We start from the raw sequence: 16,171 nt of genomic DNA, 5'->3' as shown, positions 1-16,171 counted from the left end.
CAAAATGTTATACTTTTAAACATTTGCTTCATAAATTTCACTCAAATCATTTTCATGCAACATATTTCACACCATGTTGTCAGTGTTACTACTAACACAGAGAAATATGAAAAACAACCAAAAAAAGCAAAGGACTCTGATCCAACTTACTGACGAACTAGCCCTAAAACACCACCTGCTCAATAACAGAGAAAAAATTACCAGGTTTTCAAACATTACACCCGGACTAAACTACAAACAACCAACCATCAAAACACATTTACTAAATAACACCTTAACAAAAGAATCAAATCCACTGGAGCTCAAAGTAGGCACGCTTGAAACAATCGAAAGCTATCAAAAAACCGCTATCCATATTTATACAGACGGATCAGCTTTCAAAGCTACCATCAATGCTGGTCTTGGTGCCTTCCTGGTCTTCCCTAAAAATAAACACTTTGAGATAAGCGCACCCTGTGGTGATTACTGCTCAAACTTCCAAGCCGAAATTGAGGCAATTACCATAGCACTCCAGACAGTGGAAAACAAATTATATGAAGGAGTGCAACCTCCATCAGATATTGTTGTCTTTACAGACTCCCAATCTACTCTGCAAGCACTTAACAGCAGCACCTCAAACAGCCCAAGAGAGTTGACAACACTCATTGTGATAATCCACCAGATGATATCAAAATTAAATATCAATATTACACTACAGTGGATCCCTGGACACATTGGCATCATGGGAAATGAAAAGGCAGATAAGCTATCAAAGGCAGGTTCATCTATGGAACAACCAGACAGACCTGTTAACTACCTCACCCTAAGGTCAATGTTAGTCAACAATCACAAAGAGGAGTGGCTCAACCAATGGGCATCAGGAAACACAGGCAGAGCCATGTACAGAGAAATGACTACGCCTAACAAACTGGACAGTATTAATTTCCTCCCCCGCAAAGAACAATCTACAATCTTCCAACTAAGAACAGGACACACACCACTATTAAATTACCACCTGAACAAAATAAACTCCACACAACTACCCCTTTGCAGACATTGCGCCCACCCCTTTGAAACCGTAAACCATATCCTCTTTGAATGCCCCTCCCTAATCCACCTTAGGCAGACCCTACTTCCACTACAGCCCAACATAACCAACACCCTGTACGGCAGTGCTGAACAGCTGAAGAAAACAGCACACTTTTTTTCTTTGGCACAGTCTGCAAAAGAGCTCACAGCTCAGCAGCAATAAAGCTGGCTAGAAGAAGAAGAAGTCAGTGTTATCAGCAAATTAGTGCAAGATACCAATTCATTTGCTAAATAGGAAAAAAAACATATTTATGTTGGTTTATTGTAACTTTGTGGTTACATCTGTATCTAAAATCTAATGAAATAGTCAATGCGTTTTTCAGCTAATATCAAAAGAGGGTTATTTAAAAAATAACATTTTCATGTCAAGCCAAGTGCATGGAGAAACACTTTGTAGTTGTTTGAACAATTATTTGGCCAGTAGAAACATGCAATTAAGTTCAGTTAGCAAGTTTTGACTGTGATGTTAATAATATAACTGATTTATAATGTACAGATTTAATAACATGATACTTGTCTAAGCCTGTGTTCTTATCAGTCAATGATGACTAAGACATAGTATTAAAATCTTTGTCTGAAATTTAACCAGCCCATTCAATGTTTTCCTTTTTTACTAAAATTTTGTGGATTCAAAGCAAGTCATACTGTAATTTTGAATGTCTGTGTAAAATCCATTAATTACATACTATACTCCTTGTCCAATCCTATTATGGCCATTAGATTTATTTTTGAGAATAATAGTCCATGTTACATGATATATGAGTAATACAAATTGGTTAACTAGTATTAGACCAAGCTATTTGGGAAGTGTTTAATACTGAAGGTGCTATTGATATGATGTGAAAGGAAACAAAATACTTTCAAGACTAACCAGCATTGTTCATAAATTTCTGCAGGTTTTTGTGTAACAGGTTATCAGCATGTTTGTCAGTTTGTGTTTCTATAACAAGCAGAACATATTCATCTAATGTCAACTTCAGAAGATGAAGAAAAGCTGAGGAGTAAACAAAGAACAACAAATGAGCTGAAAAAACAACACAAACAAACAAACAGTGCTTGGGAACAATTCATCTTTAAAATATTATTGGTTTCTATTATAAGATTAGGTTTAATGTATTCTTTTTTTTTTATTGTTTGCCAAAACTAAAAAAAAAGAAAATTGTTGAAAAAAAAAAATTCACCATTTAAAGAAAAGTTTTAGGTACCTTTATTCTTCTTCTTACCAAAAGTCTGACAATTATTCAACGTAAGCTCTTTCATCAGAAGAGATCCAAACAATGTCCACTGCAAGAGGAAATTACTTGCTCTCTGCTGGAACATTTCCAATGCATTCTGTTCACTTCCCTGGTTGAAAAGTGCTAACTTTTAAATTCTTGATTTTTTACTCAAGGATTTGATCCACAAGATTGTCACTATTGAACTAAAAACTTAGAATGAGTGGCGATAGAATGACTGGACTAAGGGAGATAATTAAAGTTTAATTCAACTTGAGTATCATATAAAACAAATGAGAAAAAATAAGAAAGATGTAGGACTGGACTAAACATTTCAAGATAGTATTCAGTAAGCTCATCTCACAAGCCCAGCATATAGTTATGTCTGTGTATAATGTTAAGAGTAGACATTTGTTTTTGTATTTCTGTCTGAGACAACCGAATGCTTGAACAAACTAGAGTTGGAGTATGGAGCAGAAAGGCTTGAGAGAGTAAGATATGTCAAGGCTATGGCTGTAGCAGTACTGAATTGGATGGATTTTAACAATTAATCAGAATCATTTTAATTTTGTTTCTTTAACATTTATTAATTTCATTTGGGTTAGTGTTCAAACATGTAAAAACATGAGAAATACTAAACTCACAGTTTGCATAATTTACCTTTAAAACACACTTGTCAATTAAACTGTCTATCCAGTCTGTGTAACTTTCTATCTGACTTTGTTTCTGCAGTATACTCTTTAGTTCTTCAAACACTGCAAGTAATGATAAAACATTAGCCCATAAAAATAAAGACATCAAAAAGCTATATTAAGTAGCACAAATACATTTAACTTAATTTAATTTTAATTTAAGTAACTTCATTTGAAAAAAAAACCCACACATATGCATATGAAGTAGTTGAATCAATAGTTATTAATTTCTAAAACAGGTTTTTTTTATAAATGATACCATATCAAAGACTTACTCCTACAAGCAAGCTGATTATTAACAACAGATGTATCCTGTACTGTGAAATTTGAGAGAATACATATTTGGTCAAAATCAATTTGATCAAGGTCACACAAAGCCTTGTATGTCAGTTCAATATTGGACAGTTGGCATCTGCATATCTATACAAACAAGTTGAATTTCAGATAATTATTATGCATTTTATCTATAATTTAAGAATATTATTATTATTCTAAATTATTTAGTAGCTAAGTGTGGAAGTTATCTTTGTTTTCTTGTTACTTGGAACTCTATTGGCCTTGGGAGAATTTGTTTCCCTGTTGTGTTTCTCTGACTAGTAGCACCAAAAGTTTTGCAATGTTTACCCAGTTTTGGGACATTGTATTTCATCTGTAAGAGATATGCTATTCGCAGACGATGCAGCTGTAGTGACACACTCACAAGAGAAGCTTCTCTCAGGCCTGTAAAGAGTATGACCTAACAATTAGCTCGAAGAAAACAAATGTTATGGGACCACCTGCTACAGCACAACCCTTCATCCTCATAGACAATAATAAGCTGAATGGCGTAAATGAATTCTGCTATCTTGGGCCCACAAATCAAGATGATATGTCTCTAGAAGAGATGATAAAAAACGCATAGGGAAGGCAGCCTCGACCTTCGCTAGACTCAGGCCAAGAGTTTGGGAAAACCAGAACTTCACTTTACCTTTGCATTTACCTATCCCTTAGTCTACTGGACCGATGGGGCACTACAGCGACCAAAATGGAGGTCTACAAGGCATGCGTTCTAAGTGCACATGTACGGCAGTGAGTCGTGGACCACCTACGCAAAGCAAGAGAGAAAACTAAACTCATTCCACTTGCGCTGCCTCCGAAGGATCTTGAAAATCACATGGAAAAAAAAGAATGTGCAATAATCCTTGTGCGATCCCAGCATCTTTACAGTCCTCAGACAACGCTGGACATGTTCGCTGGATGGAGGACAGGGGCGTAACTAGGAATTTTCCATCATTTGGGGGCCCGGGGGCTTGATCTCTTTTGGGGTCTTGCATTTTGCGTAATATTTAATATTAAATGTAAAAAAAACACTCATTTGCGGGCCCTCCTCAAGTGGGGGCCTGGGGATTTTCAAATTCTCTCCCTCCTCCCCCCCCCCACCCTAGCTACGCAATTGATGGAGGACAATCACATCCCGAAAGTCATTCTCTACGGGCAACTCGCGTCTGGCACAAGAAAAACTGGTCGCCCCCACCTCCGTTAATACAACGGGACTTCAAAACAGTTAACATTGATACTGACCACAAGACTTAGCCCTAGACTCTAGACCGCACAAGATGGAGAGAGATGGTTGACCAAGAAAGCTATGGACAGTGAAAAAACACGATCCTCGGTTCTGGAAGAAAACGTGCCATACGAAAAATGAAAATTGTGAAGCTATTAGGTATTTTTAAAGAATCTTGGATTGTTTAATTCTGTTACCTTGATTTGTTGATAAGATATCCTAAATGATTGCCTATAATCTGGCGGACCTTCTTCACAAAGACATTCGAAATTACTTAGTCCACAGAGATATACCGGTATAAAATATCTAATTTTAAAACAGAATAGGTCACAGCCGGGTCTTCGTCACTAAAACAATGTAGTCACCATAAGAATCAAGCGCCAACTGCAGGCAGATAATAAGAATCTACAATACCTCTATTGTGGGCCCTATTTACATCTCATCACTAATATGTCGCATTCACAGTAGGCCCTATGGTGCGTAACTAAACTAGCTAAATACTCTATATTTCCTTGACTGGGGCATAGTTAGCCTATGGAGCCTTGTGGGCATCGGTTGGCCATAGAATATGGTAGGCCTACAAGTGGTGTTGGATTAAGTAGTTAATGGTATATGCACTCAATGCATTAAATTTTTAAATGTATTTTTCACTAGTAATTCGTTAGTCAATTTAAATATGGGACTATATTTAGATATATCAGGTACATTATATAAACTATAAATAATTCTTCCTTAGGCCTATATATGTGGGAATATGTGTTAACTTTTCTATGTGTAATTTAATTAGTTTATAAATGAATGTAAAAAAGAAAAAAAATAATCAAGTTTGATTTAAGAACAATATTAACTTTACATAATAAACATGGGCGCCCGCAGCGGGGTTCAATGTGGTGCACATGAACAGCCCTAGATTATGACTAGCCAAATTCAAACCATTTTTGCACCATCAAATCAATTAAAATCTAAGAAGAAACTGAACAAGTCGTGCTTCAACTGGTGACTGAAGTACAGTTGTAAAGATACGTTAATGTTACAGTTGTGAAGATAAGTTAATGTTACAGTTGTGAAGATAAGTTAATGTTACAGTTGTAAAGATACGTTAATGTTACAGTTGTAAAGAAACGTTAATGTTACAGTTGTGAAGATAAGTTAATGTTACAGTTGTGAAGATAAGTTAATGTTACAGTTGTAAAGATAAGTTAATGTTACAGTTGTAAAGATACGTTAATGTTACAGTTGTGAAGATACGTTAATGTTACAGTTGTGAAGATAATTTAATGTTACAGTTGTAAAGATAAGTTAATGTTACAGTTGTGAAGATAAGTTAATGTTACAGTTGTGAAGATAAGTTAATGTTGTAGTAGACTAGCCTAAGCTAATCAGCAATTGTTGGCTGAGAATGTACGTTCACCCCTTGAATTCTGAGTATCCAAATTTTAGCCAATATTTTACACCTTCAAATCAATTAACTTTAATATGCGCAACGTAACAAGTAGTGCTTCATCCGAAGTACTGTTGTTAGGATAAGCTATTAATGTAATAAAATAGATTAGGTAAATCTGTAGTTCACATCCTCACGGATAAACCTGACAACGTGTACAGTAAATACTCTGTTCACATTTCACGTTTTTTTTTATTTCATGAAACAATAGGCCTACAGTGCACATTCGCATTGATATGGATGGGGGGGGGGGGGGGTGGAGGGGTCACCAATTCTATTCTTTAATATTCTCGTAATAAGAAAGAAGAAGCTACGACTTTGAGCTATTTGCACCCACCTGCAAACAATCAAGAATAAAATAATCTTAAACTTTGATGAATAAATACATTAGAATAAATAATAAGATTTCGAGAAAGCTAATTTCAAACTGAAAATCAAAACAACTTGCCTGTGCCATTTTTATAAATGCCAGCTGCCTGGCCATGCTGCGCAGAAACTGTTGCAAAACTAAAAATACAAACATAAACACTTCTATATATATTTTAAAGAGGCAACATTTATTGATTTGCGAGATCAATTAACTACGATGAAGATTAGGCTACTATTGGAATATATTATTACGAATCTCACTATCCAGGCTCTCTGCAAACTGCACCATACACCACCAACTTAAAGAACTTGACAACTCAGGGCTCCAAAGTAATGTAACACTTTAATAGTTGAATAAATAACAGCCAATACTGTACAATTGGCAACACGTACACTGTACAAATATCTATCCGATAACACCGTACCGCCGTATCAACTCTTGCACTGGCCTCTCCGTCTCGTTCCGGGCTTGCACTGGATTAAACAGTTCAGGACTGACTTCACACACTAGGCTCGTTGTGTCGGACTCGATCGCAGACCAAGATCAAGACGCCAGTCGTCTCAACTGTACTTGACAGTACTCCGCACTGAACCGTCGTAATGCTCCGTACAGAACCACACCGCTGAACTGTGCTGTAGTTGACCGTGTTCTGAGCCCCTGTCGTGAACCACACTGTCGCGAACCTCCGCTCTTTATATAGGGTCCCTACTGGCCTTCTAGAACCGGACAGAACGCCGCTCGACGTTTCTGGGTGGTCAGATGACTACAACTCTCGTGACGCTCCTGAGCTCTGTTCACGACGTCGATCCTTGCCGAACCGTCATGTTGACACTCGTCTCGGCTGACCGTCGTAACTCGTCACGGTTGACCGCTCGTCTAGCGCTGGCCTGGGGCGATTTGCGTCGGCTGACTACACTCACACCACTACCCCCATTTGTGCCACCACCAGGTTTATAACACTATAATAAAAATAAGGCATGTCTTTGAGTCCAGCAGCGATCTACATACTTTGCCACATTAAGCGTAAGCATAACCATTGTTCGCCTGTGATCGATTTAAATTGTCATTTCGCCGACCACATCTGTCATCGGCAATGGATTTTCTTTTGGCCTCAAATGTGTATCCCGCGGCCATTGTAAGTGATCTCCAGATGTCTCGTTGTGAAGCCACCTGCAGCCAGCTGCTCTCTTTTCTAGGTCAGTTAAAAAAAGTTGACGCATAAGCTGATCTTTAAAACGTTTCCATGGGGCGCCTCTTTTCAGCTCACCAAAAGGTCTGCTTTTGGCATACGTTCGTCCTCCATACGGAATACGTGCTCTGCCTTAATAGGGAGTCAATGTAATAGACTTAATTGATGAGAATTAGAAAAATGAAAAAAGGAGTTTATAAAACAAGTATCCTTCTTTGACTATCCTGTAATTCCAGCATTTCCAGGTAAATGTTAGGAACACCAGTGTTGACTCTGTTCACGATAATGCACTATCAGTCTTCGTTCTGAACTATTCTCAACGATTCTTTTCATGGAAGTAGCTACAGGTTTATTAGGCTACAACAAAGTTTGCTACATTTTAAGCATTCGCGTGTGTTAACAGTTTTTTAAATGTCAATTTTAATTTTAAAACTCTGCAAAGGCATTGGTTTTCATGACTGAGTAAAGCAATTCATTCCATCCTCTAATCGCTTTTGGAAAGAAACAATACAATTTTTGATGGCGTATGGGATACATTTGGCTCCTTCTATGTCGAATCACTGGTTTCGTTTTTTTCCTTGAGTCCGGGCAGGATCTGGTGTTGTTCCCGAAAGTACTAGCAGTGACAAGTGACAGATAGAGGTCACTACGTGTGACCCCGGCAAGATGACACTGCAGCGGATGTTCTCTGGAATCTACATGTATAAACAAAGACAGGATGTGACGTTTCCTCACGTGTTATTCCAGAAGATACTAGCAGTGTTTGTGCAACTTTGGAGGAGCGATTAGGGACTCTATATAAGCCAGAGAGTTAATGTGAAAGTCAGTCGTAGGTAGAGTCGTCGGTACAGACGTAGTTACTGTTGTCTACTGTGCGAGACAGTAGAAGAGAGATGTGTACGACTCGATGCTAATTAACTAGGGTAGAGTTAACTGGAGTGGACTACTGTCGTTAAAGTCTATACAGCGAACAACAGTGGACTTGAGCCGTTTCAGTCGATACGGCTATGATTCGGTAGAATTGAGTACGACTTGGTTCAGCTTTGGGAGACCTGGAACGACACTGGGAAGTGTGTCGGTGATCTGTTCGGTGTAATACGGCTCGATGCAAGTTGAGAAGAGATGAATTGCAACGAAGTGAAGAGATGAATTGCAACGAAGTATAGCTAACTGTAATCTGACAGATATTGTACAGTCTTCTACGCTACATGTTACAGTGACGAATTGTTAGAGTTAATAGTCAGTAAAGTTATATGAAGCTGAAAGTTGAGTCTTCAAGTTCTTTGCAGTGTTTTTATTTGTGTGCCTATTAGTACATTTAGCCAGAAGATCAGAAATACGTAACAGTATTTACAAAAAATATAGAAATACTGCAAAAAATTTTTGCACACAAACTTAGTAATTCATCTTACAAGACTTACTTTGATATTTAGTTTGCTTAATATCTTCAGGGGTGTCAATGTGAAATGAATTCTGGAGCCAGTGTCGAAGACTTTTTAAAAATGCTCTAAGGTCTATCAACAAACTGAAGCATAAAATAAGAAAAGTCAAATTTATTATTGAAACTAATTACATGTTGATCTCATACATGTTTTATTTCTGTATGTTGATTAATGGGAGCTTTCTTAAGTAAACAGTCTATAACTTTCTTGAGTCAAATAAATGAATACAAAATTAATAACATTAGTGGCAGCATAAGCCTGTTAGGATGAAATGGGCGACGAAGAGTTACTGATCTTTTTTGTTATCTAACTCTGATAGCACCATTTGTTTTCAAAACAGCTCTGGGTGGTGTATAAAAATTAGGAACCCATTTTTTTAGTCTTAAATAATTAATTTAAAGAATTTGTGTAATCCAGAACCATAAACTATGAACTGATTCAAAAAGTTACAATTCTTATCTAAGAATATCATTATGAGTTATATGCCTAGGCTTGATAAATAATTAGCCTTAATTAAGACTTTTATAATTATAAAAAAAAAACCTTAAAGAATATACAAACTTTTCTGGCATGTCTTGTATTGTGTTTGGTATTAAAACATCTATTAAGACCTTTGAAAAGCAAAGTGTTGATTTGTAAAACAATGTCAAACGAAGCATGTAAATGAATGGGATAAAAATGACATATAGTTTTGGATATAATACAATATTATTGCATATGTTACATGTTACTAAGTGTGAAATGAAATAGCGTTTTCAGGCAAAGTATGAAATAATTGGATTAACGTCATGCAAAGTAGAAACTCACACAGATAACCCTTTCTTTCTCCCCCCCCCCATTTTCTCAACTGGTCCAGATAATGATAAGTGATAAGATCGAGAAGGCTGAAAACATGAAATAGCCACATGTAATAGCGCTAAACAAAAACAATTGGTAAAATATTAAAATAAAATATTAAGATTAATTGTTGTTGGTCTAGATCTATTACAAATTTATTTACATGATACATTGATACAATTACGCTTCATATAAGCTTTGTTTTTTTAAATAAGTATTTTAATATGTTTTACTTGTTAATTCTATGGAAGTAAGATAATGGTATTGAAATTAAGACCCACCGAATACAGAATGGAATCACATATTGCAATCACGTGACATGTTACTGGGTAAGAAAGAAGGCTTTGAAGATGTTCAGGAAAACCTTGCCAAAAATGAACAAGTAAATTTTGTATCTGTAAACAAAATAAGATGTCTTAGATGCACTGATAAATTATGTACAATGATTACCAATACAATACACAGACCAAAAGACAAATATTCTTTTGTCTGGAAGAATGAGACTTCTACAAAAATATTCTATGCTAGAAACCTCACCTTCCCTTTAATAGGCTAACTGAAATTTCCCCCATCTTTCAAATAGTCAGAAAATAATGCTATGGTTTACGACATGACAAGCCATGAAGGAAATAGCTACCTTTGATTCCCTGCCGCAACAAGGACAAGTTATAAGTAACAAAAAAAAGATATAACTTGTTCTTGCTTAGGGAATAGACTACCATAGAAAGTCTATAATATTTAATTTAGACTAGATTTCATGGGCGTAGCCCATGTTTTAACACATATATATATAATGTGTGCGTGCGTGCGTGCGTGTAAAGATAATTAATCTTTATTACATTCTGACCCTTCATTCTTTCGAAAGACGTTTATTGTACCCTAGAATAGGTTCTTCCTGGAGTTGGTGGAAAATTGTAGACTCCCGGCCATTGCATCAAGGGGGTCTGGGGAGCGCTGTGAGCTCCTACAGCGGGGTTCGGGGCGGAGCCCCGCCGTCAAACACTATTTCCGGTATTGAAAGCCAACAAAATGCATGTTCTGAGGTATCTACAGTGCATTATGCTGCTATTAAAATGTTTTATTTCAAAAACCTAATCTGCTATTCATACTTACTTAGATTCCCAGGCACCGTTCGGCGCATTGGGTGGCAAGCTGCTTCCACAAAATCAGTCACTGGCAATATCTAAAGCCTCTTCCCACCTGCTCTGAGGTCCTCCATGAAAATGTGGCGAAATGTTATACTAGGATGTCCCTGTTTGCGTTTTCTTCGTAATGGTCACCATGTCATCGCAACTTTTATTATGCGTAATTCATTTTGTCGGAGAACATGTCCCGCAAACCTTATGCGACGCTCTGTCACTACCTTACTAAGGGGTCGACTCCCAGTTCGGTAAAGGATTTCCTTGATTGAGTCCCGATCTCTATAACTGACTCCTAAAATATGTCATAGCCATCTTTGTTGAGCCACAATTAGTCTTTTTCAATATCAACAGATGACTATTCACTGAATTTTATTAATGGAGCCCAGACACAGGTAGAAATTTGTAACTTCTCTTGGCTACGCTCTTGGAATTAGGTGACTGTAGTTTGCCTTAGATTTTATATCGAAAAGGGATGTTTTATCGTCAAAATGATCAGTTGGGGGGGGGGGGGTTTAAACTAAAAAAACATAATTTAAAAAATTCGAAACCCCACTAAGCTATGCGCATAGAATTTGGTGAATTTAGTTTGCTTTAGAATAATATTGAAGAGACAGGTTTTCAACCTCAAAACTCACTGTAGGGAGATATTAAACTAAAAACCATCTGGAGGGGTTTTAAACTTTAAAAAAAGCCCTCTGGAGGAGGGGGGATTTAAACTCAAACACCCCATTGGATCAGCTACGCTCATAGAATTTCGAGTGTGTAATTTGCTTTTTTTTATATTGTAGAGGTATTTTTTAAAATCAAACCCCGCTGAAAGGGGGTTTAAACTCGAAACCCCCTTTGGCTACGCTCATAGCAATTTGAGTGCGTAATTTGCTTGTTTTATATTGAAGAGGTATTTTTTTTAGTTTCAGACCCCGCTGAAGGGGTTTTAAACTCAAAACCCATTTGGCTACGCTCATAGAATTTTGAGTGTGTAATTATTTTTTTTTTATATTGATGAGGTCATTTTTAGCTGCAAACCCCGCTGCTGGAGGAGAGGGGTTTAACACAAAACCCGTCTTAGCTACGCTCATAGAATCTGGTGACTGATGTATGGATAGTCTTATATTGAAGTGTTTTTTTTTCCTAAATTTCGGAGGAGGGTTTAAAATCAAAACCCCTCTTAGCTATGCTCCTGGAATTAGGGAATTGTCATTTACATTATTTTTTTTGTTTTTTTTTTATAGAAGAGGGGGATTTAACTGCAAGACCCCCTGGTAGGTTTTTTTTAAAACTCAAAACCCCTGAGGCTGCGCTGGGGCAAGTGATGGTTTAGTGTTAAAATCTCTCCTAAAATAAACAAAATCAAAGCAAAAAATCAGTCACTAAATTCCGACCCCTCCCCCCCTTTCGGGGAAAGGATTTAATTTGGGGAGGGGGGGGGTCCTGGCTACGCTCATGTTATATTTAGATTCTAGATCTAGCTGGTTCCAAGTGGCTATTCAATTTTATTGTTCTAAGCAGGCTAACCGTGTTAAATAATCTTGTCTTCCAGTATCTTTTTAGACAGACAATCTAAATCATGGCCCAATCAAGGGTTTGTCATTTTTAAGTCTATAATCGAAGATTGTTGATCTGCGGATCCAGGTGCAGAAGCTTTTGTGAAAGAGAGAGAGAGAGAGAGAGAGAGAGAGAGTATAAAATTGCTAGCGCCCCCCTCCTCTCCCTAGGATTTTGAAAGGTTTTGAGAATTTGATTTCACCATTTATTGACTAAGAATTATTGAATTAAACTTTGACTCAGTAACTAAAGGAATGTTGCAAGGGAGAGAACATTGACTAAAATTCTTGCAATAAATGTGATCACAAAAGCTGAGAGAAAGGTTCTTACCTCTTCAAAATTCGCTGTTATGACGCTATCCAGAATTCTCTGTGAATGTGTTCTATACATAATTAGTAAAGTGTTCATCTGCAGAAACAAGAATCCGGTTAAACAGTAGTGAATAGTAAAAGACACTAACGTATAGTAGACCTAAACATAAGCTCTAATGTAAAGTTTACACAAATAAAGTTTCAATCAGATATCAAGATAAATCGCTTTTTATTTATTAAATGTCAAATGAGGAAGAAGGGGCAAATTTTTTCGGCACAATTTCTAAATTAATAGTCATATTTTTTAAAAATTATATTTATTCCATAGATAAATGCGAAGTTGATATCATACAAGAAAAGGGACTTGAGGAGGCTTTTGGTACCATATCATCTAGATCAGTGATGCCCAAAATACGACCCGCGGGCCACATCCGGCCCGCAACGTGATTCTATCCGGCCCGCCGAAAAGTCAGCAGAAAGTGTAGAAAATCCCTCCTTTGTAAAAAAAATAATTGAAAAATGCATCTTTTCCTAGGTTAGGGCCCTCACTATTAATCTTTAACATTTGTGTGTTTTTGAAATGGGGCTCTGAATGCAGAATTTACCTGGAAAATGAACGGATCTTTACTTGTTTGTGGAACATGATAATAAGCCAACATATTTAAGTTGTAAAGAGAGTGTGGATGTTTAAAAACAAAACATAAATAACGGCATTATGAAACCCATCTGATGGCATTCTTGGTTTAAGCCGGCCGCAAATAAAAGATTGAAAAAGTACGCTTAGAGATCGGAGGATTGATGAGAATTTTTATCAAAAAGAGGCAAGAAAATGAGTCTGTGGTAAAGCTAGTTTGCTCACAGTTTAAGTAGAGAAATGAAGCCACTTTCCGACGCGTAAAAAAAAGATTAACTTCCAATGTCTCATTAATTAATGTCAGTTTCTATTCAAATAGTTTCAGGTCGATTTCATTTTATTTGTGTACGTTTTCGTTCCTGTGGCCCGCGACACGACTGTTGGAAATTAAAATGGCCCGCAGGTAGAATTATGGTGGGCATCACTAATCTAAATCTATATCTACCGCTAGAATAATGCTTGCCATTAAAAGCAAAAATAAGAATTATCTATTGTAAGAATAAGAATAAGATTGCTAAACGCAATGACGTTGAGCAGGCAAAAATAGGTTTGGGTAAACTGGCCGAGTGCAACATTACTGCTCTTTTCAACCGCTTTTATTTTGCAAGGCATACAAGAATATTGGGAAAAAAATGTCGCTTTTAAAGAAAAGTTGGATTAAAAGTTTAAGTATACTCAGAGATCTCATGAAGTCTTTTTTTTTCCCTGCTGATTGTAACTTTATGATGTATTAAAATAACGAAAATAAAAGGTTATAGATGTCTGTTTACCTTTTCAGTGATGTCACTACTTGGTAATTTGAACTTGTGAGCATTAGGAAATTCAGGTAATAATGTTCCAGTCTTTGAACTGAGCGAATATTTTCTATTGGAGTTCTAAATCATTAAAACAGTATCAGGTCAGGTAAAACATATGTGTCAGTTATAATTTTACACAACTCAGTAAATTGATGACGATAATTAGCATTCATATGTTACAGATTACAGCCAATATGGTAATTTAAGTGAGATTTCAAATTTTACTCAGTTAAACTTTATACTTATTTTAGCAGCTCAAAAAATGACAAAATATAATTAAGCATCATTAGAGTTATCGGTACTATGAAAATTATATTACCTCAGTTTTAATCTTAATACTTGAAAACCTGTGTATTAATATGGAAAACAATTAGAATAGAAATTGATTGCAAAATTAAATAAAGATTTCAATATTCAATAAAAATACATGGGTCAGAGCTGGCATACGTTGATTAATAAATAAGTGGCCACTGCTACTTTTACATCCCAATGGTAATTAGTAACTGGAAACTACCAAAGTCAAATAGAATGGTGCCAAAAAGAGTTTAAGACTACTTATGATCACAGGCTCGCATTTGAGGTCAGGTATGATTTACAATCGATTGTTGAATCAAATAATAACATAAAAATAAAATGTTATTTAACCTTGGTTTGGCCAATAATAGAATATGCATCCTCTGTTTGGGACCCATCAACTCAAGAAAACATTAAGAAACTGGAACAGACACAAAATAGAGCAGTGAGATTCATAACAAACGATTATTCACATTTTACTAGAGTAAAACCTTTAGTAAAATCATTCAATTTAGAAAGCCTTCTGGATAGAAGACTCAAAAGTTAAGTAGCAATTATACATAAAACACTGAACCATAATCTTCAAATACAAAAAAAAAATAATTAATTAAATACTCAGAAAGACACAAAGATAAAGGCACATTTCTCGTTCCATATGCTAGGACAAATTTGTACAAATGCTCCTTCTTCCCTAGTGCTATTAGAGCATGGAATGGGTTGCCTGAGCTAGCAGAATTTAGGTCATTGATAATATGCATGACTAAATGCATTACGCGTAGGACGTAATCATCTTCTTTTTTTGAAGTAACGTCTGTATTATATAAAATAAGATATGCAGAGGTTTGTGTCAGGTGGATAACTTAACAAGATGCAGGTCGTGAAATATATGGTGCTACATTGAACAGGAAAGCTAGAACAGTTTAGAGTGTGCAAATATAATTGTTACACATGAATATAAAATAATCACATCATTCACAACAAAATAATATCTTGACATTTCTGTAACGGAAGGTAGTAACACATTGTTATAAGTGAAGCTAGTAACATCATCTTGACGTTGTTGTAACGGAAGCTAGTAACACATTGTTATAAGTGAAGCTAGTAACATCATCTTGACATTGTTGTAACGGAAGCTAGTAACACATTGTTATAAGTGAAGCTAGTAACATCATCTTGACATGGTCTTGCTATCGTGTTAAGAACGTCAGTTGCACATAACTAACACGTGAAAGAAGTCAGTGTACTGTATTGTAAATACTTAAATGTAAGAGAAGTTAATGTGTTTGTCAGTGTGGATCTTAGCCTAGAAGAAATAATTATGTTTTGATGTACTCACCTTGTTAAACCTTTACCTGTATATACAGACTGATAATAGACAGAAGACTCTAGGATACCGATACCATAATAATGATACCTGAATGAAAATAGAGATATTTTTAAATATTTGATACATACCTATACATACATATATGTGACACGTAGGTATAAACTAACAGACGTAGTACATTTGTAACACGATAAAGACGTGCTCATTTTAAAATAGGATTGTTCAATTAAAAAAAAGCTTGATTACTTCGACTGTCCTCGTGTCCCCAATCTTCTGGTTGTTATAGATTTAAATTTCTGGCGAATTAACTGCGGATGAGAAAAAC

At 36.2% G+C, this 16,171-nt stretch overlaps 1 protein-coding gene across 2 annotated transcripts in view; it reads right to left on the bottom strand.

Moving 5' to 3' along the window:
• Nucleotides 1–16,171, bottom strand: part of LOC106063812 (DNA-binding protein RFX6-like) — a 36,086-nt gene that overhangs the window by 7,451 nt on the left and 12,464 nt on the right. For both annotated transcript variants that reach the window (XM_013222276.2, XM_013222277.2), the window contains 13 exons: nucleotides 16,093–16,154; nucleotides 15,856–15,933; nucleotides 14,545–14,572; nucleotides 14,199–14,303; nucleotides 12,814–12,891; nucleotides 10,078–10,191; nucleotides 9,521–9,570; nucleotides 8,939–9,042; nucleotides 6,407–6,465; nucleotides 3,250–3,394; nucleotides 2,943–3,037; nucleotides 2,292–2,412; nucleotides 1,940–2,062 (listed from right to left, as the gene is read on the bottom strand). In XM_013222276.2, coding sequence (XP_013077730.2) covers nucleotides 1,940–2,062; nucleotides 2,292–2,412; nucleotides 2,943–3,037; nucleotides 3,250–3,394; nucleotides 6,407–6,465; nucleotides 8,939–9,042; nucleotides 9,521–9,570; nucleotides 10,078–10,191; nucleotides 12,814–12,891; nucleotides 14,199–14,303; nucleotides 14,545–14,572; nucleotides 15,856–15,933; nucleotides 16,093–16,154 — 1,162 coding nt within the window. The remainder of the gene's footprint in view (nucleotides 1–1,939; nucleotides 2,063–2,291; nucleotides 2,413–2,942; nucleotides 3,038–3,249; nucleotides 3,395–6,406; nucleotides 6,466–8,938; nucleotides 9,043–9,520; nucleotides 9,571–10,077; nucleotides 10,192–12,813; nucleotides 12,892–14,198; nucleotides 14,304–14,544; nucleotides 14,573–15,855; nucleotides 15,934–16,092; nucleotides 16,155–16,171) is intronic.

Source organism: Biomphalaria glabrata, chromosome 10 (assembly GCF_947242115.1).
Source record: "Biomphalaria glabrata chromosome 10, xgBioGlab47.1, whole genome shotgun sequence".
NCBI lineage: Eukaryota > Metazoa > Mollusca > Gastropoda > Planorbidae > Biomphalaria > Biomphalaria glabrata.
The sequence above is the reverse complement of the archived record's forward strand: the minus strand, read 5'-3'. Positions and strand labels throughout refer to the sequence as shown.